The sequence below is a fragment of the Pelodiscus sinensis genome, chromosome 2 (genome assembly GCF_052426305.1).
Source record: "Pelodiscus sinensis isolate ZL-2025 chromosome 2, ASM5242630v1, whole genome shotgun sequence".
NCBI lineage: Eukaryota > Metazoa > Chordata > Testudines > Trionychidae > Pelodiscus > Pelodiscus sinensis.
In genome coordinates, this window is record NC_143053.1 from 94942375 (window position 1) to 94969609 (window position 27235).

The window sequence follows — 27235 nt, forward strand, 5'->3', positions numbered from 1 at the left end:
TCCCAACCAAACTTTCCAATACAGTATACACAAACATGCACTTTGGACAATGAAAAAAAAATCACAATGAAATATAATCACTTACAACTCTGAATGTCTGACTACATCATATATTCCATTCTCCAAAAATGATGGATGGATAAATAAATGCCCATCTGAACAAAGGTTAATCATTACCAGTGGGAAAGAGAAGCACTTATGTCAACCTGTATCAGAAAGACTCACCCAAAATAATGTGAATAATCTATCTGGAAGTGGGTACCTTTTCTTGGAGCATAAAATGAACACATCTGATAGCTTAAACACATTTTAAAAAAATAGTGTGAAAATTTCAGGAGTACCCAAGAGCTAATGTATACTTCACACAAAGTTCTAGTTAAAAATATGAATATTGGTCATCCTATACTGTTACATCTGTTTATAGCTGAGCAGTTATTGATCTCTTACCTACTGAGAGCTGTTAGTAAGTGTGCTTGTTGAAGAGCAATTCCAGTGTCCTTTGGAACAACCGCCAGCAGGTTGTTCAGTAGGCTGCACACAGCTGACAACAGTGGACGTGTGACTAGAGCACACTTATTAGTCAGAATAACAGACTGGGGAGAATTGTGTGGACTTGAAGATGCTGTGGTCGTTGTATTACTCTGACCTAAAATATGGTGACCAAAACAAAAAAAAAGTCATCCCAAGACAAGACAGAGAAATTAAATAATACATAGAACTTTACAATTTATTTGCTACCCTCCATATATTTAAACAGTAAAATAAGGGCTTCTCGGAACAAAAACATATGAATTTTCATATGGTTACACGTCCAACAACAAATAATTAAACATGGAATGCTACTCGACAAACTGACTTGAATGAATAATCAGAAAAAAGACAAGTGAAAACATTAAAAATAATGAAATATGTCTTTTGCAGTATTTTCTTGAGTGTTTTTATTTGATCTTTTTTATAATAAAATATATCACAAATTATACAGATTTAGTAGGACAACACACAGATTCTATTATGAGGAATCCAGAGGAGCGTAATAATAAGGTTTAGTAATCTGCCTAATAACCTAAAAAACGTTAAAAACAGTTTCTCTTTATAATAGACAACAATTACTTTTAAAACTGTTTTGAAATAACCACTCTTCTACAAGGGCTCAAAGTATTTTTTTTAAAAGATTAATGACAGGTTAGTGGAGATGGGGAAAGAATGAGACAATGAATTTTAGTATTCTGGAAAGCAGACAGATTGATAACAATGAAAACTGAAGTCTATCAAACAAGGGCATCTCTAAAGATACATAGCTATGCCTGGAAAGCTCATACTCTGGGCCAATGTAACACTGTGCTACTGGTGAGACTACTAGTTAGAGCACCAATTAGTGCCAAGTGTGAGGATTCTTTTTGTCATGTCTGTCCATTAGAACTGGATAGACCACAAATTTATTTCCGATAGGCCACAAAAAAAGCCACCACATGCAACTTTTGGTCATTACCAACTTGTTAGTACAGATTACTGGTTCAAATGTACATCAGGTCTCAAAATCAGCCAACTTCCAAAAAGATACTTTAAAAAAATAGCTATAATCTTAAGAAGCAGCTATTGCATTTAATGTTCATTTGTAATTTTCTTTCTTCCCACAAAGATAATAGGTATCTTATTTTCAAGTTAATTCCACAGAAAACCTCGTGCAATATTGCTAATCTCCTCTCATCTCAAGTCAACCAAATATGTGTATTTCTATGGATATGTTTAAAAATTAAATTCAGAGCTGGTTTACCTTGAGCCATAAGCCGGTCAACTGATGTTTCAGGGACAAAGCAAGCTGATGCTAGTGGGACAGCTGCCTGCATCTCATCCGCACTTCCCATTGATGGTGATGCAGAAATGATCTAGGTAGTCATAAAAGCAAAGCAACTGATTCACTCTTTTAGTATTCTATTGTTCATTCTTAGTCCAAATATAGCTAATTTTTCAGGAGCAAAGCGTTTGAGGAACAGAACATGTATGTTTGTGAGTGTGTGTCTATGTTTCCAAAAATTGGTTCCTGGAATTACATTAAAAAAAACCCTGGCCTCACCTGAAGCTTTGCAGTGCATTCAATGGACAGTTTTTTGAAAACACTTAAGCTTTATCCTTCATAACTTCAACCATGTGAGCAGTCCCACTGAACTGAAAATGGGGCTACTCATGTTTTTAAACTTAAACTCCTGCATAAATCTTCCTAGGATCAAGACCTATGTCTTCTCTTGAAACACTTCATCATAAAATGTCCCGATACTGCAAACTTTAATGAATAAGTACAGACCTGCTGAGGCATTTTAGCTTTCTTGACTGGTAAACGTTGAATACATTGGAAACCCCCAAACCCATTCTATTTTTTTTTGTAAGTCCTGATTTTTTTATATGCCGTGGAAAAGAATCACTGAAGCTTTTATACTTCAGCTTCTTATGTTGCCTCACCACAATATGATTGTTACTGTCTCTCTCTATGGACATTATTTCAAGTGACAGGTTTACCCTTCAACTTCTCTCAGAGAGAAACGCATTTGTTCATCCAATTTGCACTACAGCACACCATTTACTAAACATATTTACCTGCAGTACTAGGTACAACTCATCTTAGCCCTTGCAATAGAACCCTCCCCAGAATCTGAGACTAGGCGGTAAAAGCAGTGTCAAAAAACAGCTTATTCAAAACAGTATGATGTATTTCATCATAGAAACATTGCACACAGAGAGAATGGTAAAAAATATCTGAAGCCAATATGCCTTGTCTTATCTCAACTTAGCCTCTCTTTGCCATTTACATGTATTTTGCTTAATCTAGATACCACCCCAAGTACTGTGGCTGGGATGAACACCTCTGGAACAGCTTTACCTCTTTCCTCATCCCCCTCAGTGTGTGCTTTCATGTCCCAGGATATCTTTTACCCATTACCCAAGCCCCTTTGTTTAGAAACTCCTGGACTCAAGTTTTCCCAGTCCTGATCAGAGCATGGTATGGGTTGACTTTCAAAGGAATTGGCCTATGTGTTGAGTAGTAAGGACTGGGGTTAACTACATCTCATTGTCTTCCTTTCCTGTCATCCTACAGACCCCCATAACCAGGGCTTGACAAATAATGTAATCGACAAAACCAGGTTTTACTTCTGAAATAAGAGGATTCCCTTCTCTTTCTCTGTAGATAAGAACAAAAGGCCTTATAAAAACCTACTGAAATCAGTGAAAACATATCCACAGACTTCAATAGGCTTTGTATATGTCTAAAAAGGAACTTCTGCTCTAGCCTTAGGGTTTGTAGTCATCCTAGATCTCCACTGGAGTGAGTGAGGAACTTTAGCTTGCCCATATTATCAGATACCACCTTATCACTCTCTCTCAAACATGAGTTCATCACATACTTTTGAAGCACCAAGAATGTGCAATTTGCTTATGGCAGATATGACATTCAGCTCCTGAATTAGCTACAACTCTTGCTCCTAATTTCAGGGAACCACAAATGCAGTAGCTACAGTTATTTTGCACAATACAAGCTGAATTTGATATTAGGATTGGGTCTTTTTAAGCTTGTTGTATTACAATATTGTGGCTCTAGTGAAGAAGGTGGCTGCAAATTAAGCTATCATGGATTTTGAAGAAGCTTATAAGAATGGCTTCTATCTTTTTGTTTGCAGTGACTCCATCCTTTTTGTGGAGTACAATAGTTACTTTGGCCTTGGGGGGAATGAAGGAAGACATTTCTATGACCCTGCAGAATTTCAGAGCTTGCTGATAGAGCATTTCCCCTTTATTAGGCATTTCTCAGTCCTTGACTGAAGTAGAATGGGAAAATTCTCTGATCCTTCTAAGATTCATTATTGCTATGATCCAAAGTGCAGCTTCCCTTCTTTGTGGGAGATGCTAGAGGTTGTAGAAATAGATGAGCATCAGGACAACTTTTAGGCTTCATCCACCCATTTTTTTTTGTCTTTGATATTTATTTATAATATTTTTACCGAGCCTCTCTATTTAAAATACTTGAGGCAGCTTACAAAATTTTTAGATCTCTCTCTCTCTCTCTCTCTCTCTCTCTCTCAATAAATAAATAAATAAAATTAAAATAAGATACCCCAGGAGGACAAAACCTGCTCAGATATCTTGAGAGGAGGGACACACACAGACTCAGACACCAATAAAAGCACGAGTAAAAAGGGTGGCTTTAGCCTGGTGCCGAAACAATGCTAGCAAATATCCCGGGGGAAAACAATTCCACAGCCTGGGAGCAAAAGCTGAGAAGGCCCTGCTCCACATAGATGTTAATCTTATCTCCACAAGTGGCGGAACACAGAGCAGAGCCTCCCCAGCTGACCTCAATCCCCAGGCAGGTTCATATGGGAGAAGATGGTCCTTCAGATACCCTGGACCCAACTCATTTAGGGCTTTATAGGTCATAACCAAGACCTGAAATTGTGCCTGGAAACATACTGGAAGCCAGTGCAGTTGCCGGAGTACCAGCATAATGTGCTCCATATAAAGAATATTAACTTGAACAGCTGCATTCTGGACCAGATGAAGTTTCCAAAGTTTTTACCATTTGAGCACGTGGTATAGGAGGACCAATTATTTTTCTTGTCTGTCCTCTCCTTTTGTCAGAAACTATGCTGTGAAAGGTATCCTGAGCAAATGAAGTTCTTCATTGGCCAACACATAATGAGATGAAGTGCAGAGGATCATCCTAACAGAGCTCAGATCTTTCTCATGCACAGATGAACAGTCAAAGTGTGTATCAGATCCCTTGCCAAGTGGTCTTAACTGACAGCTTAAGAATCAGGGAGAGCAATTTATCACTTATCTCATTAAAGGTGAGGATTTTTGGCTTACTAATGAAGAAAAATCCTTGAACGACAAGCAGAGATCAGTTTGCAGAATCCCAAGTATTCAAGACGACTGTGCTCTTTGTAAAGTAGTTTGTGTTCAAGTATTTGCTGATTCTGGGAGATGTGAAAGCCAAAACAAGTGGAATCCCCTTCCAATCTGTTCTCTTGGAGCAATCATGTCTGAAGAAACCCTTCTGAGGTGTGTCAGGTGGTGTTTACCTCTTAGCCTTTGACTTATTCAGCTTTGTAGGGAGGGAGACAGAATGAAAATGAAAGCAAGCCCACTAAAAGAAATGGATAACAAGCAAGTATTGCTTGCAACTAAGGATGTTAAATATCAACTAACTGACTAATCGAATAGTCGATGCATTTTGCATTGACTATTTGATTAGTCGATAGGGCACTTCCACCTTTGAATTATAGCAACAGTCCTAGTTCTTTTACTTTGAAACTCTGCGCCCAGGATCAGAAGACTCCAGCTGATCCCGGGCTCCCCACAACACTGCCGCTTTGAAATGCTGGGAGGAGCCTGACGACAGGCTTCCCACGACATTTCAAAGTGGCAGCGCTGCAAGGAGCCTGGGGACAGCTCAGATCCCCTGCAGATGGACTTCTGCCATCCCCCCCGCTGCCTCTCTATCAGAAACAGCAGCACAGGGTGATAGGCGGGAGCTGAACTGCATATGAAGCCCATTTTTAAACTTGCTCCCCTCGTGGACCAGCTCCCACCTTCCACCCCATGTTGCAGCAGTGTGGGATGTCAGGGGTCTCCCCGGGAGTGGAGCTGCGAGCACACCTCCAGGGACTACTGAATAGTCGTGTAATCGCTAAAATGTCATGAGGTTGCACTACTATTCAATTACACACTATCTAAGGGTATGTCTACACGCGGCACGGTGTAGGTAGTTCGAATTAGGCTCTCTAATTCGAACTACCGGCATACCTCATTCCACGAGGAGTAACGGTAGTTCCAATCAGAGAGCCTAATTCGAACTACCTACTCTGTGCCACGTGTAGCCGCAGGCACGGCGTCCGCACTAAGGGGGATTTAAAAACGGCGGCGCCCGGCAAGATGCAAATGAAGCCCAGGATATTTAAATCCCGGGCTTCATTTGCAACTTCAAATGTCTACATTAGCCACCCTAGTTCGAACTAGGGTGGCAGTGTAGACATACCCTAACATCCCTAGTAAATGCAGAAAGAAAGGTACAGCACAAATGTCAGATTTGCATAGAGGTCAGGAACCAGAAGTGAAATAACCCAAGCTCCTAAAAAATCAGAAGGCTGATTAACAAAAAATCACAGGCCATAAACCTACTTTTTTTTAATAAAGAAACTCTTCAACTGTCATAGAAAAAGTCTGGTAAATAACTATACATAAACCAGAAAAGCTGGCGTGTTGAAAGAAAGACCATGTGTTCATTACTACATACAAAATAAGCTTAAAGAAGGAATCTTTATTATTGTCATCCAAAGCTTCAATAAACCATTAGGTTCAGGTAAAACTTATACATTATCCTTACTTTGTGTTGTCAAGCTGCCTGAACCTTACAGCCCAAGAAAAGGAAAACAAGGTCTAAAGTAAAAATCCATAATCATTTAAACAAGTTATAAAAATATACCTTGTTAGCTTTTTGCACCAGTGAAGCCTTTGCTGGTAATTACCTCACAGCATTACAGCAGCATAAAGCTTAAAAACAGAATTGTTGTTCTATCTAAAAGAACACACACAATAATACATCCTCATTTTCACAATGTTCTGCTGTCCCAGAAAGGAAAGATCTTATCACCTTCCCAAATTACCTCGAATGATGATAAACTGAGGGTACAGGAATCATAAATGGCAAAAGGATAATCAGCAAGATCTTTGAACACCTACATTTTATAATATAAAGCTAATATAATACATGTAATATAATTCACTCATGTACAGTGATAATGTTAAAGAGAGAGAATGTTAAAAAAGAAATGTCTTATTTAATAGTTTCCCCCCACACACACACACTTTAGCTACTATACTCTATGTGCTGAAGGGAAATGTGACATTATGTTCCATATTCTTTACAAAAATATGCTTATGAAATGAATATGATATAACTGAGATGTACTTTAAGCAAGATAATGCACATATAATATCATTGGCAAAGTTGTGATTTACTGAATGATTTACTGAATTTTCCAATTTGTATGCTTGTATCATTTCAGTATCCAAAGTTAAGAAAACTGACCCTGTAACTATATTTTGTTGGTGCTACTTCGGGTGATAAGCACTGATAACACTTCAGGTACAGGTTGAACCTCTCTGGTTCAGGACTCTATGATCCGGCAACATCTGTGGTCCAACAGGACCATGGATGTTGCTGCACCAGAGCGCCCTGGGAAGCAAACAACAGTGGCAGTAAGCAGAGCTGAGAACCAGGTGTCCCCAGGGCAGTGGAGTCCCAGCAGACTCGGGGCTGGCAGCGAAGCAGGGATTTCAGCTGCCTGGGAGCAGCGGAGCCCAGAAGCTAGGAGGGGAGCCCATCTGGGTCTGCTGATGGATCCCAGGAAAGCCCAAAGTCCAGCAGCAGAGGGGGTTGGAATTGACCTCCTCCGGTTTGGCAAACTCTCTCTTTCAGGACTGGTGAGATCCCAAGGGTACTGGACCATGGAGGTCCAACCTGTATTACAATGGAAAAGATGGACAGCTAATCCTACATGAAATCCTTGGCCTTGCTGTGGATACTCCATACTGTTACTGATTTGTGGATGCTGTGATGCTAGAGAATCAGGTGATCTGGTCACCTGATATTAACCACCACTTTGAACTACAGTATTCTTCTACTGGGAGATGGAGAATCAAACAAAGGAAACCCCAAAATAATTCTATCCAAGGAGCAGAGATGTAACCAATTCAGACCTTCAGTTTGCTACACCTCCCCAAAGAGATAACTAAAAACACAAAGGACTTGACCTGGGAGTGGAAGACAGGGAAGAGAGAACAGCTGAACCCAGACTAGAAAGACCCCTCAGCCCTGTAAAGGACTCTACCTAAAACAATATTCAGGGAGAGGAATTATCTACAACAATGTCTTTAGTTAGTAAAGCTTAGTTTGCATGCATTACATTATTTTCTTAGTAATCTGCTTTGTTCTGTTTCCTACATCTGACATACCTTTTTATAGTTAATAAGCTTATCCATGTTTATAATATAACTCCATGTATGTGCTTTCTAAATGGGGGGCAGAAAGTTGTGCCTTCCTTGCTCCAAACTAAGGGAAGAGGCAAATTGCATATAACGTTTGGCCTAAGAACCTTGCTCAGCAAGACACTGTTAAAAGGTGCCTAAGTTGGCAGAAAAGACAGGCTCAGTAGTATGTACAGCAAATCAGATAACATCCTGGGCGTCCAAGCCGTCATAGGAAATACTTCCTCGGAGAAGCAGAAGTTACATGCTTCAACTATTCAGACTATAATCTACAGAAATTTAAAAATGCTGATATGGTATCAAAGTCTGTAAACCAAAGAAATCCTAAATATATGATCCTATTAAAGGAAGCAGTGAGGACAAACAGATAGGTGAACAACTCAATTAGACACTGGAAAATGGAATTTTATTCCAAACTCTGCTATTGTCCTGATGTGTCACCTGGAACAAATTAGTTCACTTTTCTGTGCCTCAATGTCTCCATTTGCAAAACAGGGATAACTACTTATCTCTTCTATAAGGCACCTAGAGCTCTAATGGATTAGAACCACTATACAAGAACTAGGTATTCATTTTGTCAACGATAGTCAACTTTTATGATTTATTGGGGGTGGAAGCAATTCTAATTTGTATATTAGAAGTAGGTTAAATGTGGGCAAAGCCAAAAATAGTTACAGTAATTTAATATCATGCTTGTTTAAGACCACTGAAAATCCATTTTAACTAGGTCTGATACAAAAAAGCTGAATGAAAATAAGAATTGTGTGTCATTCAAAACCATCATTGAAAGAAAAAGATCACCATTATTTTGCAGTATGTCTACACTGCAGTGTTTTTCCATAAAAACAATACTTGCGTCCACGCTGCCATTGAGTTCTTTTGACAAAGTCAAAAGAATTGAGGGGTTTTTCCAACGGCGGTAAACCTCATTCTACGAGGAAGAAGACTTTTTCCAAAAAAGCTTTTTCAGAAAAAGGCATGTTTGGACACAGAAGAGGGAGTTATTTTGAAAGAACTCCAGGAAATAACAGGTACCCTCATGGCTACTCCGTCCAGAATAATTACAACTTAAATGTGAGATAGCATCCACATTGATTGGACGCTATCTTTCGAAAAAGCACATCGCTTTTTTTGTTGAGCTTTTGCTGTGTGGATGCTCTCTTTCAAAATAAGCTTTTCTGGAAAATTTCTTCCGGAAAAGGTTCTTCCAAAAAGAAGCTTGCAGTCTAGATGTAGTCAGAATCTCAACTGAACTTTGTTGTGCTAAAAATATTATGGAGGCCCAAAAGAGGCTGTGACTTCGCACCTGCATACAATGATATTCTGACACACAGTCATGATTTTGTGATGTTATGTGGTTGCAGCGCCATAAGGTAAATATTGGATCATTGTGAAAGTATAGATTGGACATAGTAAATATTGAAAACTGTAGTAGAAACGACTTCATTTGGATTTACGCAATAGAGCAAACTGCAAAGCAATCTTTAGAAAATGTCATCAGATGTAGAGACTCTAGAATTACAATTTATCTGCATATATAACTGGATAAATTAAGCCCCTATTTGTGAACTTACATATGTGAGGACATGCAAAGGTTTTACTAAGTTTAGTTTTAGTAAATAACTATAAAGCTTGATGATTGCATAGCTTAATTTTGCAATGTTTACAGTTTCAACACATTTGGCCATTTTCTTGAAAATATTATATAAATAATATTATATGTAATATGAATGCATTATTTTGGCATTTACCATAGTATCAGATGTTGACTGTGAATGTGGAGATTGACTTTGACTGGATGGAACTCTCCAAAGATTAACAGAATCATCAAAATCTGCAGAAAGAGGAAATCATAGCTGAGTTTTGAACTATTCTGATTTGAAATTTTATTTTTATGGGGGGAAAAGAGGTATAGAAAACATGGAAAGGAATATATAATCAACCACAAAAATAAAGTTACTAAGGAAGAGGAGGTTACTCACCTGTGCAGTAATTGACATTCTTTGAGATGAGTGTCCCTTTGAGTGTTCTACTGTCAGTGTTGGTGCACCTCTGCACGATTGATCAGAGGTTTTTAGAGCAGTGTCCTTGCGGGCCGTGCAGGCACAGTGCATGGCTCACACACCTTTGGTGCCCTGACATTGTGCATGTGCAGCTTCCTTCTCTGGAATGGAGACCACACTAAAATTCCAAAGTTGAGGAGAGGAGGGTGGGAAGTGGAGCACCCACAGGGACACTGATCTCAAAGACTGTTAGTTACTGCACAGGTGAGTAACCTCCTCTTCTTTTTTGAGACATGTCCCTGTGGGTGCTCCACTGTACGTGACTGAAAAGCTGTATGTATTAAGGAAGCAGGCACTTCAGATCTGGTGAAAAAGCTGTGGCTAGGACAGGTTTAGCTATGCTAATGTCTAAGAGCAGGCTTCGAGTGAGTGCCCAGTGTTTTGCAAAAGTTTGCTCTGAGGCTCTGAAGAGGTCCATAATTAGGACCTTGTGTAACAATGCTATGGATGTGGATACCAATCTTCTGCAGGGTGCTCAATGTTGACCTTGTTGGGTGATAGCATAACCAGATGCAATCCAATATCCAGTGTGAAAGCCTCTGTGAGGAGATGGCTTTACCTTTATTATGGTCTGTTATTGATATGAATAATTTGGGAGAGGATTTAAAGGGTTTTGTCCTGTGGAGGTAAAAGGATAATGCTCTGCACATGTTAAGCATGTGCATTGTGGATTCAGATGTGCTGGCATGTGGTTTTGGAAAGGACCGCCTGGTTATTATTAAGGAAGGAAGAATGAACTTTTGGTAGGAATCTGAAATGAGTGTGGATGGAAACTTTGTCCTTAAAGAATGCTTTGTATGATGGTTCTGCCATGAGTGCTGCTATTTTCCCCATTCATTTGGAGGACATGATAGCTACCAAGAGTGCTGTTTTCTACAATAGATGCAAGAGACAACATGTTGCCAGTGGTTTGAATGGTTAGTGCATTAGAGCACTGAGCATGAGGTGAAGGTCCCAGGGCTCTGCCAGGATAAAGGGCTGGAAGACCCCCTAAAGAATCTCTGTGTTAATGGATGTGCAAATATAGAAGTATTCTCTCTTTTCAGGTTGAAAATATTAATGGCTGTGAGATCTACCTTTATGGAGCGAAGGGAGAGAGCTTAAGGTGTAAAAGGTAATCAAGGATTCATAGACTCATAGACTTTAAGCTCAGAAGGGACCATTATGATCATCTAGTCTGAACCCCTGCACAGTGCAGGCCACAGAATCTCACCCACCCCTCCCAGAATAATCCTCTCACCTATATCTCAGATATTGAAGCCTTCAAATACTTTGAAGGCCCCAAGATGCAGAGAATCCTCTAGCTGTGATCTGTACCCCATGCTACAGAGAAAGGCGAAAAACCTCCAGGGCCTTGAGAGGTTCTTGAGAGGGATGTTGAGGCAGACATCTGTTAGAGCACCAGTGGGTAAATCGTTTCCATTTTTGCACATAGATTTAGTGAGAGGTCTGAGTTCTGCTATGGAGTAACACTGCTTGAACAGGTACGGACCATTTTAGTTCCTGAGCGGAGAACCACTGAAGTACCAGGCTTTGAGATGTAGCATGTGAAAGTTGGGGTACCGTGCCTGTGTTTCTGGTTGTGACAAGAGATTGTGGTTGGACGCAAGAGCAGAAAGACTATCATCCTGGTGAGGAAGGGGTGTAAGGGTTGTCTGTGCCATGAGGGGACTGAGGAGTATGACACTAGCTCTGTTCTTTCATATTTTTTCTACTACTCAGTTCAAGAGTGGTATTGATGGGAAGGCATATAAGAGACCACAATCCCATGTGATTAGTAGTGCATCTCCCAGAGACTGTTTGCCTATCCTGGCTCTGCAGCAGAAGTCTGGTCACTTCTTGTTGCTATGAGTGGTGACAAGATAGATCCTGGGGTGACCTTACAGATTGAAGATTGGGTTGATTGCTCAGTTTCTCCCGCATGCATGTTCTTGAGAAAGAGCTCAGCTGAGTGAGTGTGCGATGGTATTGGGAAATCCTAGAAGGTGAAAGGCAGATATTGTTATTCTATGCTGGAGACACCAATTCCAGAATCTTATGGATTCTGTGCAGAGAGTGTGAGATTGAGCTCCCCCCTCTTATTTCTGTATATAAAATATGTAGGCTACATAGTTGGTGTAGACCAGAGGTAGGGAACCTCAGGCCCAGGCGCTGCTTGGATCTGATCCCCAAGGTTCAGCATTGGGGAGCCCACACTGGTGCTCAAGCCCCTCTGCCAACCACCCACAGGACTGGAGCACACAAAATCTAGTAGCCTGGGCCCCCCTTAGCTCTGGAGTGCAAAGGGAATGTGGGGAGTGTCTTCTTCCTTCTCTGTCAGGGGCTTCTTTTTTTGGGTCTGGGGCCACACAAGTGATTCCCTACCCCCGGTATAGACTCTGGGTGTGCAAAGGGAATGTGGGGAGTGTCTTTCTCCTTCTCAGTTAGGGACCACATCACTGAGAGTTTGGTTTTTTGTTTTTCACTTGTGTGCAGCTCCTTACTGATTTTTCTGTGGGTCAGTGGCCCCCCAACCCTGAAAAGGTTCCCAACCCCAATCTAAAGAATGGTAATGAAGATAACAATTTTCTCTGAGGAACACTGTGGGGCTCCATCTCTGGCCAGGGACAGCAGAGAAGAGACTGGGGGGGAGGAGAGGTTGTGAATGTGTGATGTCAGGCTACTGAAGGTGCATGAGCCAGGCACTGCACTTGTGTGGCCTATGAAGAATCTGCTCAGGCACACCAACACCTACAGTGGAGCACCTACAGGGACATCTCTCTCGAAGAAAAGAAGTTAATTTACTTGTAACTGGAGTTTTTCAAGATAGGATCTGCATATTCCCATTCAGGGGATGTACCAGCAGGGGGAAGCTCAAACAGTGGAACTTTTACATGCCGCAGGAATGCATATGAACTCCTCTTAGTCCCTTCCCTTTGTATATGTCTATTTTCTAAGGGCAAGCCTATAAAAGGTGGCCTGTTGCTCCAATCACCTTAGTTCCCTCCACCATTTCCTGCAAATCCCCAATATTGTTAGGATCCCAGAAAAGAGAGAAAAGGTGGGCTAGAAATGAAAAGTGCTAAATACTATGTCACCAATGCCACACTGCATGGTACTCCAGGAAGTTTTCCTTTGAGCTCTCCCCTAAAAATAATTACAAACTCTAATTCTGCCTAGCTTTGTACAGCAGCATGAGGCTGTATGGTTGCATATCCAAAATGCCAAAAACTGCAGCAATAAATAAACAGTAAGTATCCAGAATAGGTTTTGGTTTTCTTCCTTTAGAAACAGGTATTCTGCACCTCAGGCAAACTTCTTTCGTCACTGTAGAATGTAAGGAAGGAAAATACATGAAGCACCAAGAAACAAATAGAATAGTTTCAGGAAATCTAAACAGGACTAGGCAAGAGAAACCTACCAAGAAAAACGATAAAGAAATGTAATGTGAGGAAAGTAGTAAGACAACAATGACTCTAAAATGATTTTAGACTCAGAATTTCCAAAACTAGGTTTCTGTTTGAGGTGGTAAATAGCAGTTTTAAGTACTTTAATTTAAGACACAAATAAAGGTGCTGCCCTACTGCAAATTAGCACAAGGAGTAGTGGTTTCAAGGTTATGTATAATAATTTCACTGATGAGACCCTAGATAGCACTTTCAATCTGTGCAATGCTAGCAAAAGAGATACTATATCAACTAGCAAAATGGTTTGGGAAAATCTATATATGGAGTCATAGCAAACCCTACTCTCCTGCCTTGCATCAGTATGAGTTAATTCACCCATTAAGATCAATGAGAATTGGCTTCCATAGATGCCAAATAATATTCAATATTCACTACACATTCCCTGCTATGCCATGTGTCAGCGTAAGTGTGAACCACACCCTTCTGTTATGAAAGGGCCTTAAGATGCACAAATTGTGTCTTCTCAAGAGGCTATGAAGACCACTTCATTTTTTTAAGAGCAGGCTACATATTCAACACCTCTCTGAGCTTTCTCACTGCTATTGTACTGCAAAGTTACATCTCTTAAAAGTTGAACTAATTGAATATTTTTCCTCATCTTTCCCTTTTGCAGGAAGACAGAAAGAACGATCTAGTAGATATTTTCCATCTATAATTTCTATGAACACATTTACAAAACACATACTTGCAGATGCACTGACAGGGGGCCAAAAGGGTAGCTTCCCAAAAGGGATCCAGTGTTTCAAAGGGGCTTGGGCCCCTTTTAAATTGCTGTCGGAGCACTATACCATGCACGGCAGCGTGGAGGGCTGGCTGCTCTGGCCCTGCACCTTTCCCCTGAGGCTCCACCCTTTCTGAGATCACAGAGTTGCTCTCTCTCCATATACATTTGCCCAGGGGCCCACAGAGACTGTCAGCCCTGCTGCGTACTTGTCTCTAGAATGCTGGACTCCTTTAAGCACCTTTAAGAGACCAACAATTCTAAGTTTATACACATACAACTTAATTCTTTAAGTATACATTCAATTTAAAATTACAGTTGCAATGAATGCGTTTCTATAAAAACAACTACAGGTAAATTCCAATTAGAAGAGATATTGGGTTAAAAGCATACCAGTGAAGTAACAATTTCACTTACCATTTATGCCGTTTTTTTCTACCATAAGGCTTTCTCCCATGGAACAATTCAAATCAAATGTGTATCGACCTAGGTAACAATGCTTCACCATCTGATTCAAATGTTCATAAAAGTGGCAATGATATAATAGAGCCTGAAGGGCAGGTTTTCCTATCTGAGACAGACCAGACTCTTCATCATGCACACAAGGCCCCTGAGGAAACAAAGGTAATCAAAATGTATTTCTTTACAAGAATCTAAATTACAATACATACTCCCCTGTGGGTGAAAGGAAGCCCAAAACTTTTCTACACAGCCTAAAGAAAAGTCTCAATATAAAAATTATATTTAACTAAAATAAAAAACGTCTGTATCATGGCAACGTGTTCTATCGTACATTGTATAGATTTGTAAGCATTGCATTCATTTGTGATGAGTTTTAGGACTTGCTTATAAATCACAAGTAGTCAAGTTTTTATAAATTTCTTATTTAATTCTATTTATGGACAGCAATTGACAGTTTATGTCAATGATGAGAAAAAGCAGCTCTGAGCAAAGCTAAATTACTAAAGTAACTTCAAGGAGTATTAGAATTATTGGCTCAAGCCAATAGATGCTGCTGCTAAAGCATGCACTGAAAGGCAATTCACTACAATGCACATCCACACTCCTTGCTCTATTCCATATTTTTAATTACAATAAAAATAACTTTAAGAATTTAGAATGAGTGTTTTTAGGGGGTAACAGTAGATTCATTAAAAGACATTTCACTTTTATAGACCTCTAATATACTTTACCAATACTCTTCCAAGCAGCACTTTAATTTCTCTGTCTCTAAAAATAAATATCTTGAACAAACCCAGACACTGATTGAAGGCTACAGAAACCCTAAAATGGATCCATTCATTCTAATCCAATAAGAAATATAACATTATTTTGAGTGTAATGTAGTATTAATACAGAACCGTGCCAAAAAAAAAAATCAACATTTGCTTTTTGCATCCACTGAAGCACAATCAGAAATTAAAAACAACATCAAACAATTCGGTGCTTTGCATAAATTGTTAACAATGAGTTAGAGGGCTACACTCCATCCACTGAGGTAACAGCGCTATGCATTATATCAACCACAACAATTGCATAATTAGGGAATTTTGCAGACAATAAATATGATGAAACAAAATACAGGACTATGTAGCACTTTAAAGACTAACAAGATGGTTTATTAGATGATGAGCTTTTGTGGGCCAGACCCACTTCCTTGATCTGAGGAAGTGGGTCTGGCCCACGAAAGCTCATCATCTAATAAACCATCTTGTTAGTCTTTAAAGTGCTACATAGTCCTGTATTTTGTTTCAGCTACACCAGACTAACACGGCTACATCTCTATCACTATTCTACAATAAATATGATGACATTCAGTTCAAGAGATCCTATGCCAGTTTTAAAATCCTGTTCCAAGCATTTCATGGCCACATGGGTGTGCTAAAAATCACTGGAGTCTTTCACCAATTATGTTCACAGCATGCAGTGACTTCAACAACCTTGAGGTAACATACTGTGTTGTGATCCAGTAACATCAAATTATATGGGTTGATTTTAACTGATGGCAAAAGTGTGCTATGCCATTTTAAAGATGTGGGAGACAGAGAGCTTGCTACATTGCCATTAAGAAAAATAACTATACTAACTATGCAATAAACATTAACACCCAAAATCTAGCCTACACTCTTTATTAAAAACCTTTAAAATGTTTGCCTCAAGGAAAAAAAAGTCTTAATGTACTTCATGCCTATGAAATATTTCCCTACTATCATGGGCAATGGTTGAAGGCCTGACTTAGGGAGGCAAGTCCCAGCCCCACCTCTTCTGTGCCCCCCAGAGCCACTGGCCCCATCCTGCACCCCATCCCTACATTTGGGTGCACCAAAGGCTATTGCACACATACCCCACCCACCAGGCAGTTGTACAGCTCCAGTTTCCCTGCTCCCAGAGCACTGGGCAAACCTAGCTTTCCACCCCTTTCCACTTCCCCATTCCAGGAGTAGCTAGACAGCCATGTGACCCTGGCCCCAGCTTCTCCACAGCAGCCAGGCAGCACCACTACAGCCCCAGCCTTCCCAGCCAGCCTGATTGTGGTGGGTGAGATCCCCTCCTCCCCAGATTTTTTTGGGAAGAAAAAAAATTCCCCTGGCTATATTATCCACTGTCCATGCCTACTATCCTCCATATTCTTTTTGTCAGCTTTTCATTTGAACTTTCTTGTGTTAACTTGTTTACAAACAAATCAACTTAGATTGACACGAGGTGGGTGAAGGGGAGAGGGAGGAGCTGCATTTCTTTCCAATACAAAATTTAATGCTGATTGTAATTTTACATTTTAAATTATTGACTTGACACTCTGATCGGTTAAAATAAAACAGTTATCTACCTCTCAAAACTGCTACTTATGACGTGTTGCTCATATCCATTCCACATACATGTGTGCACGTTGCTCCTGTGCACTGGTTATGGAGAGTGCAAGGCTACCATTTCAATGAGGTTCCTGGCCTCCTCCAATGTTTCAGGGGTGGATGGAATATCCAAATCACCATCTAGCTCTCCCACGTTAGAGAGTCCACCAAAACTAGATTCAACATCTCCGATGCAGGACACACTCCATTAGCCTTCTCATCTTTGGTCATTGGTGACTGACCTCTCTCTGACCACTTTGTCTCTTATATGGAACCAGAGAATGAAAATAGTGCCAAGAGGTTGGTGGTAGGGATGTAAATGGTTAACCGGTTAGTTCTGGGTTTGCTAGTGGGAGCTGGAGCTAGTGGGAACTCCCCACCTGCCCTGAGCAGGGGACTGCTCCAGTCTCGCAGGGTCTGCTGGACCAGCCTCTGTCTATATACACTAACAGAATGATGCCCCTCAGGGACCTCCATAACCAATCCAACGAGTATCACTAGGACAGTGGTCACCAACCAGTAGATCAGGATCTACTGGTAGATCTTGGAGCCTCTAACAGGTGATCCTAACTGGTTTGGCCAAGAGGCTGTCAAGTGCCAGCACTTCAGCTGCTCCTCCCCGCACTGCTCCTTATCTCCTGCCCTTTGCCTTGGAGTTGCCTCTCCCCCAGGCAGCCTCCTGCTGATGTCAAGGTGCCCCCTCCCATTCTGTATCCTTTCAAAGCAGAGTGGGGGCGCAACAGGACTTGGGATGGAGTTTGCTGTCTACTTTAGGGAGTGGGCCGGGGCCAGGGCAGGGGTGAGCCTGCCTTAGCCCCACTGCACCAGCACTCAGGAGCCACCTGAGGTAAGCAGTGCCCAGCTGGAGCCCACATCCTGAACTCCTACCCTAGTCATGAACTCCCTTCTGCACAGCAAGCTCCTGCCCCAGCCCCCCTGCATTCCAAACGTAGTCCCAGAACCTCTTTATCAGAGGCAGCAAGGAGAAAGTGGAGGGAAGCAGAAGCCGTGCTGGGGGGAAGGCAAAGGCACAGCAGTACTGCGGCTCTGCCTTTTAAATGAAGTAAGAGCCAGGCTCTTACTACGTTTAAAAGGCAGAGATGTGGCTCTTACTTCATTTAAAAGGCATAGCCACAGAGGGGTTAGCTGCCATCCAGCTCCTAGTACATTCAAACTGCAGAGCTGCAAGCAGGGGTAGCAAGCTCACCCTCCCCTTAATCACTGATCATCAACTATTCGATTAGCTGATTATCTGCAATTTAACATCCCTAGTAGGCACAGAGTATACCACACATCACACCCAAGTGCCTTAACCATTTATACTAAGAAAACTGTGAACTCTCCAGAAGTGCCCTCCCTAGGATCAATGTTTGACTGTGAGACATCCTGGGAGGAGAAGACTGGCTCTAAAATGATGAAAAGTTCTTGCCCTTGATGCTCGCCGGCTGGCCATTCTCCTCACCCTCCACTGACACACAGTCTGCCACGCTGAAAGTCTTGGGCAGACTTTACGGTTTGGCTTGCGAAGTTGGTCGGGTCCCCCCATAGGATCACATGCAGCTTGTCATAGAAGCGGCATGTTTGCAGCAATGCACCATACCCATATGTTTGCCTCCTTAGTTTTGTGATAGGACTGCCTCAGTTCCTTTATTTTAAAATGGCACTGCTGGGGGTCCCTGGAGTAACCTTTCGCCACAATACAATTTGTTATCTTCTCAAAGACATCAGCATTTCTTTTGCTGTTTCACAGCTCTGAGAAAATGAATTCCTCTCCCCATACCTCAATGAAGTACAAGATCTCCTGAAGACTTTTTTGCACCTCTGGGAACTGGAGCTCATGGGCCTTGAACTCGTGGAAGTTATGGCCATGTGTGCTGCTCATGTGGACTGCCTGCTCTGAGGTTTGCTCACAATGCTGGCCACATGGAAAATAACATTCAAACTTTCCTTGGGGCTTTTTCTGTTCACATCAAAAGCAGTATAGATGCAAATTCTTACCAGAGCGGGGCACTGTGGGATGCCTCCCAGAGGCCAAGAATCTCGACTTTCTCAACTCTGAATTTGACCATGCAAAGTCAAAACTTGCATTGTTCCCCGTGAAAAGCAAGAGTATTGATATAAACTTTAGTGACCTTTAAAGTCAACAGAATGAGTTGTGTGGACCCATTCTGTTGACAGTAGTGTGGACTCACTGTTTAGAAAAATCTACCTTGTGCGGCTAAATTCAATCTAAACTCCTAGTGTAGACTAGGTCTAAGGGAAGGATTAGTCTGAGAAAATAAAGGTGAGATCATCCTTAGGATCATGGTGAAGAACTGAGGTGGTTGAGGGGTACACTCCCTCAGGCAATATGCAAAAGACATCACCCACATGCAAGGCCTCTCACGCATCCATTAATGCAGTGGTTTTCAAACTATGGATTGTGACTCAGTACTGGGTCATGGAATGCTACACACTGGTTGCTGCAGGGTAATCAGTGGGGGTGCTAAGGCAGACTAGCTGCCTTTCTAGACACTGCAGACTACACTATACCCCAGAAGAGGCCAGCAGCAGGCCCAGCTCCCAGGTTGCAGGAGGGGGATGGGAAAGTACACAGGGCTCCACGCACTACCCCTGTCCTGAGCATTAGCTCTGACTCCCATTGGCTGGGAACCAGCTGCTGGCTGCTTGTGGGTTGCAGCATAGTCTGCAGTGCCAGGAGTGTCAGGAAGCCTGCCTTAGCACCCCCACTGCACTGCTGATCAGGAGCCACTCAAGGAAAACTCCTCCTGCCCCAGCACTGAACCCCTCCCCCAAAGCTGGAGCTTCCTCCTGCACCCCAAAGCTCTCATCCTCAACTCCAACCCGGAGCCTATACTCTATTCAAATTATGTTGGCTCACTGGATCAACAATGTTCTTCAATTGGGTCACAAGAAAAAGAGTTTGAAAGCCACCACACTAATGAATATGGCTTTTCATGGCAGTTCCACATCTCAACAACAGAAATGCCATATGCCAAAAGTGGGAATGCACAGGGGTTCTTGATATTTTAGATTTTAAAAGAGAGAGATTGAGGTTATTTATACAGCATGATCCTCACCATTTTTTGTAAACTATTGTTTCCACCGACTGATTCTCTTAAGGTATCACTAATATAATCAGACTATCACCTACATTTTGTATAGTACATTCCATGTAGTTAAACAAAAGGCTATTATTTCCCTCAAGCTATCTGAAAACATGAAAAGAATATTCATATCCATATTTTTCTCTTTGAATATATCAGTTCTGACAGTTACACAGAATTATTTCTTTCTCTTACATGTGGTACATATCTGGGATGCAACACTATTTTAATTTCAATTAATCTACTTCTGCCACACTGACTTTCCTTACTAAAATGTAGTTAACTCACCTGCCAAGCACAATCTTTCACTTCTTCTGTTGGCATTGGGATTACAAGAAGGTTCTGAAGAATAAAAGCAGCCTAAAAAAAAGAAATGAAAACATCAATACTGCCATCTTGCTGCAGCAACTAAATAAAGCAAGATAATCAGATCCAAAAGCACTCTAAAAGCAAAATCAAAGGCCAAATAGATATGATAATCAACAAGTCACCCTGCTGACTTAAATATTCCTGAGGGTGTTTCACATTTCAAGCTTCTAGAAAGTTTAAAAGGGACACAGTCAACTTAAAAATAACTAAAAATCACTTAAAGCTAATATAATAAAGAGGAAAAAATTACGTTGTGAAACTGATAGCACTTTGTATAGCAGTTCAACAGTTTTCCCATTATAGTCAATTTCCCTGTTTGTGTGGATTTTACAGAACAGCAGTAAAAAGAAAAATATTTTCAAGTTAACGGGGAGCTGTGATTATAAATTCATCAAAAAAGCAGAGGAAGTCTGGAGCAAGTGTAGTAACTGAAACTACCTTAAACTTAAAAATGAGTAGTGAAATAGGTTAATATTACTCTGGAGTGCATTACAGCAGTGTTATATATAATAGCTGGGAAAAAAACAGTTCTCTCTACTTGGCTATAGAGAGGTCTCAGATGGAATACTGTGTCTAGTTTTGGGTTTACACTTCATGATGGGTGAAGAATTTGAAGAGTCTGCAGGAGATCAACAAAAATTATAAGAGGTCTGGAAAAACATGGCCTATGAAGAAAGATCATGAAACTAGGCATCGTTAGTGTGGAGAAAAGATGACAGAAGGCAGGTGGGAAGAGGAGACTTGATAACAGTCTTCAAATATATTAAATACTGATCAATTGTTCTCTAGAGCCACTAAAATGAAGGAAAAGAAATAATGGGCTTAACCTTCAGCAGGGGAGAGGTAAGTTAGATATTAGGGGAAACTACCCTCGTAGATAGAAAGTTAGGTCCTGGAATAGGCTTTCAAGGGAGGTCGTGGAATCCTCATCACTGGATGTTTTTAAGAACTGGTTGGACAAACACCTATCTAGGGATACAACTACTGGGTGATAAATACAAACTGTACATATAATTTAATAGGTTATTTTCCACAGTGCTGTGATATTAGCTACCAATGTCAAGAGGATTAATGTACAATCTGTAGCTCATATATAATACCAATGAATATTTTTATACACTTCTCTAATAAAAGAAATGCCTCAGAGGGGTAGCTGTCTTAATCTTTCTCTGCAAAAACAAAGAGTTCTGTGGCACCTTAAAGACTAACTTTAAGGTGTCACCGGACTCCTCATTTTTAAGAAAAGAAAAATAGTTCAATGTGCAAGGTTAGGCAACGCATATAAAGTAAATCCAGCTTTAAGTTCCTTTAACGTGGAGAAAAGCAGAAAAGTATTTTGTTGTTTTTGCATTACATACACTATATCAAAATTAATTTAAAACTGTTTGTAGCCTGGACTTCAAAATGCTATAAAAATGTATAGCAAGAATAGCTAAGAGATTATTTTTATGAGGTTAAAGAAAGTAACAGCAGACAACATCTTTGTGTATGCAACTCATTTTTATGACGCCACTGAGACTAGCATAGCACTGAAACAAATTACTTCTGCTTTACATTAGTAGTCATGTCTCTGGCACTTTTCAAGTGAATGCTAAGACAAAACAAGAAAAAGATGTATTTTCATTATGTAGCATTTAACTTACAAGGCAGCAGGAATGTTGTGCCACTTGAGATAAAGTCTTGTAAGCTTTCCTCCCAGTAACAGTTTATGAAGGAAGTATCTTGTACTATTTTTCCCCTTAAAGGTACATTCAAAAGACAAATGTACATTCATGCTGTTACAGGTGATTCCAGATTCTTTATGGAAGTATGCTGGTGAATATGAATATAACATAACTGAAATATGTATTATGCAAGATACTTTATGTGAGATATCACTGGAAAGGATATAATCTACGGAATAGGATTATTCTCTTTGAAGCCATCTTCAGGACACCACTGGCTTCCTAAGGAAACAACAGTGCATCACCATCCTGGCCACCACAGACACAGAAGCTCTATACTCAAATATTCCATATGAGGATGGACTATGAGCTGTTAGGAACGGTATCCCTAATGATGTCATGGCACACCTGGTGGCTGACCTATGTGACTTTGTCCTTGCCCACCACCATTTCCTATTTGGGGACAAATTATACCTTCAAGTCAGTAGCACTGCTATGGGTACCCGCATGGCCCCACACTATGCCAACATTTTTATGGTTGATCTAGAACATATCCTCAGCTCCCATCCCTAGTACCACCACTCTGCTTACGCTACATTGATGATGTTATCATCATAAGGACCCACGGGAAGGAGGCCCTTGAAGAACTCCATTGGGATTTCAACAATTTCCACCCCACTATCAATCTAGGCCTGGAACAATCTACACAAGAGAATAACTTCCTAGACACTACAATACAAATAAATAATGGTCACAAACACCACCTTATACCGGAAACCTACTGACCACTAGTCTTACCTACATGCCTATTCAGGACACATCATATGATCCACTGTCTACAGCCAAGATACAACCATATCTGCTCCAATACCTTAGACAGAGATAAACACCTACAAGAGCTTTATCAGGTATTCTTAAAACTTAAATACTCAGCTGGGGAAGTGAAGAAACAGACTGCAAGATCCAGACTAGTACCCAGAAGCCACCTAATTCAGGACAGGCCCAAAAAGGAAAATAAAACACCACTACCAGTTATCACCGACAGCCCCCCAGGTAAAACCCCTCCAGCATATCACTGACAATCTACAACCTATTCTGGAAAATGATCCCTCACTCTCACAGGCCTTGGGAGAAAGACCAGTCCTTGCCTATAGACAGCCCCCCAACCCGAAACAAATACTCACCAGCAGCCATACAACCCAACACAGAAACACTTGCCCAGGAACCTATCCCTGCAATAAATCCCACTGTCAACTCCACATATCTATACAAGCGACTCCATAACAGACCCTAACCATCTGGGGCTCATCCACTGCACATCCAGTAATGTGGTATACGTGATCAAGTGCCAGCAATGCCTCTCTGCCATGTATATTGGCCAAACTGGACAGTCTCTATGCCAAAGGACAAACGGACACAAATCAGACGACAGAAATGATAACACACATAAACCTGTAGAAGAACACATTGACCTCCTTGGACATTCATTAATGCAGTAGTCACCAACCAGATCAGGATCTACTGGTAGATCTTGGAGCCTCTGACGGGTGATCCTGACTAGTTTGGCCAAAAGGCTATTAAGTGCAGGCTCTTCAACTGTCCCTCATCAACCCTCTGCCTCAACCTGATGAAAGTGAGTGAGGATGGGCAAGAGAGGGTGTAGCCAGACAGACCCCACCCCCCCATCTCATCCATCTTATTTGCCTCTCTGAGGTTCCTGAAGCATACAAGACAGAGAAGGAGCAATAAAATCAGCATAGTCTATGCTGGCTCATCTGATCCTGAGAAGCTGAAAACATAGATATGAGGAGAGAAGGATTAAGGCAATAAGCTGGCCTCGAGGCTGCGAGAAGTGCCCGGCTGGCAGCCATGTTGATACGAACACACAGCCGTCCCTGGGAGAGGGATCCCCCACTGACAAAAGAATCTCCAGTACCTCCAATTTAATCCTCTCAACTCTCTCTTACAAGTGTAAATTAAGTTCACAACTGCCTTTTGTGAGACCAGTTCTTACAAGGGAGACCAGCACTATCTGACATCACAGATAAGAAAGAGAAATACGTGACCCCATGGGTATAAAGATGGGTACAGAAGCACACTCACTTTGAATGTCAATCTACCCTCTACCTGCTGGTCGGGTTAGGTGTTTGACCTCCCGAGGTTCTATGGGGACACCCACCTTGTATTTTCGTCTTTCCTAGGAATTGAGGGACCGGCCCTGGCCTGACACGCTGGAGTCGAGAGGCACAGAAGGGGGTAAAAATTGTACCTGGATGTGGTCCTCTGTCTTAAGTGTACACAGACTTAGAGCTCTTTAAAGATTGTCTAGTACAGGCCACCTAGCCAGGTGAAAGAGGTGGATGAGGCCTTTTTTAAACAATTAACAAAACTATCCAAAGCCCAAGATTTGGTGGTGATGGGGGACTTCAACTATCCAGACATATGTTGGGAAACTAACACAGCGAGGCACAGGCTATCCAATAAGTTTCTGGACTGCATTGGAGACAACTTTCTGTTTCAGAAGGTTGAAAAAGCTACCAGAGGAGAAGCTGTTCTGGATTTGGTTTTAACAAATAGGGGGGAACTAGTTGAGAACTTGAAAGTGGAAGACAGTATAGGGGACAGTGATCACGAAATAATAGAGTTCATGATCTTAAGGAAAGGTAGAAGGGAGACCAGCACAATTGAGGTAATGGATTTCAGGAAGGCAGATTTTGATAAGCTCAGAGAACTTGTAGGTAAGGTCCCATGGGAAGCAAGACTGAAGGGAAAAACAACTGAGGAGAGTTGGAAGCATTTCAAAGGGACGTTGTTAAGGGCCCAAAAGCAAACAATTCCGCTGTGTAGGAAAGATAGAAAATATGGCAAAAGACCAGCTTGGCTTAACAAGGAGATCTTGCACGATCTCAAAATAAAAAAGGAGTCATATAAAAAAATGGAAACTAGGACAACTGACAAAGGATGAATATAGGCAAGCAACACGGGAATGCAGGGGCAAGATTAGAAAGGCAAAGGCACAAAATGAGATCAAACTAGCTACAGGCATAAAGGGAAACAAGAAGACCTTTTATAAATACATTAAAAGCAAGAGGAAGACCAAGGACAGGGTAGGCCCACTGCTTAGTGAGGAGGGAGAAGCAGTAACAGGAAACTTGGAAATGGCGGAGATGCTCAATGACTTCTTTGTTTCGGTCTTCACCGAGAAGTCTGGAGGTGTGCCTAACGTAGTGAATACAAGCAGAGAGAGGGTAAGTTTAGAAGATAGGATACACAAAGAACAAGTTAAAAATCACTTAGGAAAGTTAGATGTCAGCAAGTCACCAGGTCCTGATGAAATGCATCCCAGGATACTCAAGGAGCTGATAGAGGAGGTATCTGAGCCTTTAGCTATGATCTTTGAAAAATCATGGCAGACAGGGGAGATTCCAGAAGACTGGAAAAGGGCAAATATTGTGCCCATCTATAAAAAGGGGAATAAGAACAACCCAGGAAACTACAGACCGGTCAGTTTAACGTCTGTCCCAGGGAAGATAATGGAGCAGGTAATTAAGGAAATCATATGCAAACACTTGGAAGGTAATAAAGTGATAGGGAATAGCCAGCATGGGTTTGTGAAGAACAAGTCATGCCAAACTAATCTGATAGCTTTCTTTGATAAGATAACGAGCCTTGTGGATAAGGGAGAAGCGGTGGATGTCATATACCTAGACTTTAGTAAGGCATTTGATACGGTCTCGCATGATATTCTTATTGATAAACTAGGCAAATATAACTTAGATAGGGCCACGATAAGGTGGGTGCATAATTGGCTGGATAACTGTAGTCAGAGAGTTGTTGTTAACGGTTCTAAATCCTGCTGGAAAGGGATAACAAGTGGAGTTCCTCAAGGGTCTGTTTTGGGACCTGTACCGTTCAATATCTTCATCAATGATGTAGATATTGGGATAGAGAGTACGCTTATTAAGTTTGCAGATGATACCAAACTGGGTGGGGTTGCAACTTCTTTGGAGGATAGGGACATAATTCAAAATGACCTTAGCAAGTTAGAGAAATGGTCAGAGGTCAACAGGATGAGGTTTAATAAAGAGAAATGCAAAGTGCTCCACTTAGGAAGGAACAATCAGTTCCATACATACAAGATGGGAAGCGACTGTCTAGGAAGGAGCATGGCGGAAAGGGATCTAGGGGTCATAGTGGACCACAAGTTGAATATGAGTCAACAGTGTGATGCTGTTGCAAAAAAAGCAAATATGATTCTAGGTTGTATCAACACGTGTGTTGTAAGCAAAACTCGTGAAGTCATTCTGCCGCTCTACTCTGCACTAGTTAGGCCTCAGCTGGAGTACTGTGTCCAGTTCTGGGCACCACATTTCAAGAAAGATGTGGAGAAATTGGAAAGGGTACAGAGAAGAGCGACAAGAATGATGAAAGGTTTAGAGAACATGACCTATGAAGCCAGGCTTCATGAACTGGGCTTGTTTAGTTTGGAAAAAAGAAGATTAAGGGGGGACATGATAGCGGTTTTCAAATATCTAAAAGGGTGTCACAAGGAGGAAGGAGAAAATTTGTTCCTCTTGGTTTCTGAGGACAGGACAAGGAGTAATGGGCTTAAAGTGCAGCAGGGGAGGTTTAGATTGGACATTAGGAAAAAATTCCTAACTGTCAGGGTGGTCAAATATTGGAATAAATTGCCAAGGGAGGTGGTGGAATCTCCCTCTCTGGATATATTTAAGAACAGGTTAGATAGACATCTGTCAGGGATGGTGTAGACGGAGCTTGGTCCTGCCTTGAGGGCGGGGGGCTGGACTCGATGACCTCTTGAGGTACCTTCCAGTCCTATTATTCTATGATTCTATTCTATGATTAAGCTGTTACTTGGTACTATTATTTCTGTTTTCGTATCTTTATCTTCTTTGTAACCATTTTTAAGATCTATATTTTGCTAGCAGTTAAGAAATAGAACAATAGCCATTGCA

At 41.3% G+C, this 27235-nt stretch overlaps 1 protein-coding gene across 8 annotated transcripts in view; it reads right to left on the reverse strand.

Annotated features, from left to right (window-relative positions):
* The window catches only part of RTTN (rotatin), a 176261-nt gene that overhangs the window by 36809 nt on the left and 112217 nt on the right, over positions 1 to 27235 (reverse strand). For all 8 annotated transcript variants that reach the window (XR_331929.5, XM_075921044.2, XM_075921045.2 and 5 more), the window contains 5 exons: positions 20515 to 20586; positions 14688 to 14880; positions 9792 to 9874; positions 1775 to 1886; positions 448 to 646 (listed from right to left, as the gene is read on the reverse strand). Coding sequence is in view for 7 of the 8 variants with exons in the window: in XM_075921044.2 (XP_075777159.2) it covers positions 448 to 646; positions 1775 to 1886; positions 9792 to 9874; positions 14688 to 14880; positions 20515 to 20586 (659 nt within the window). In the remaining variant the exon portion in view is untranslated. The remainder of the gene's footprint in view (positions 1 to 447; positions 647 to 1774; positions 1887 to 9791; positions 9875 to 14687; positions 14881 to 20514; positions 20587 to 27235) is intronic.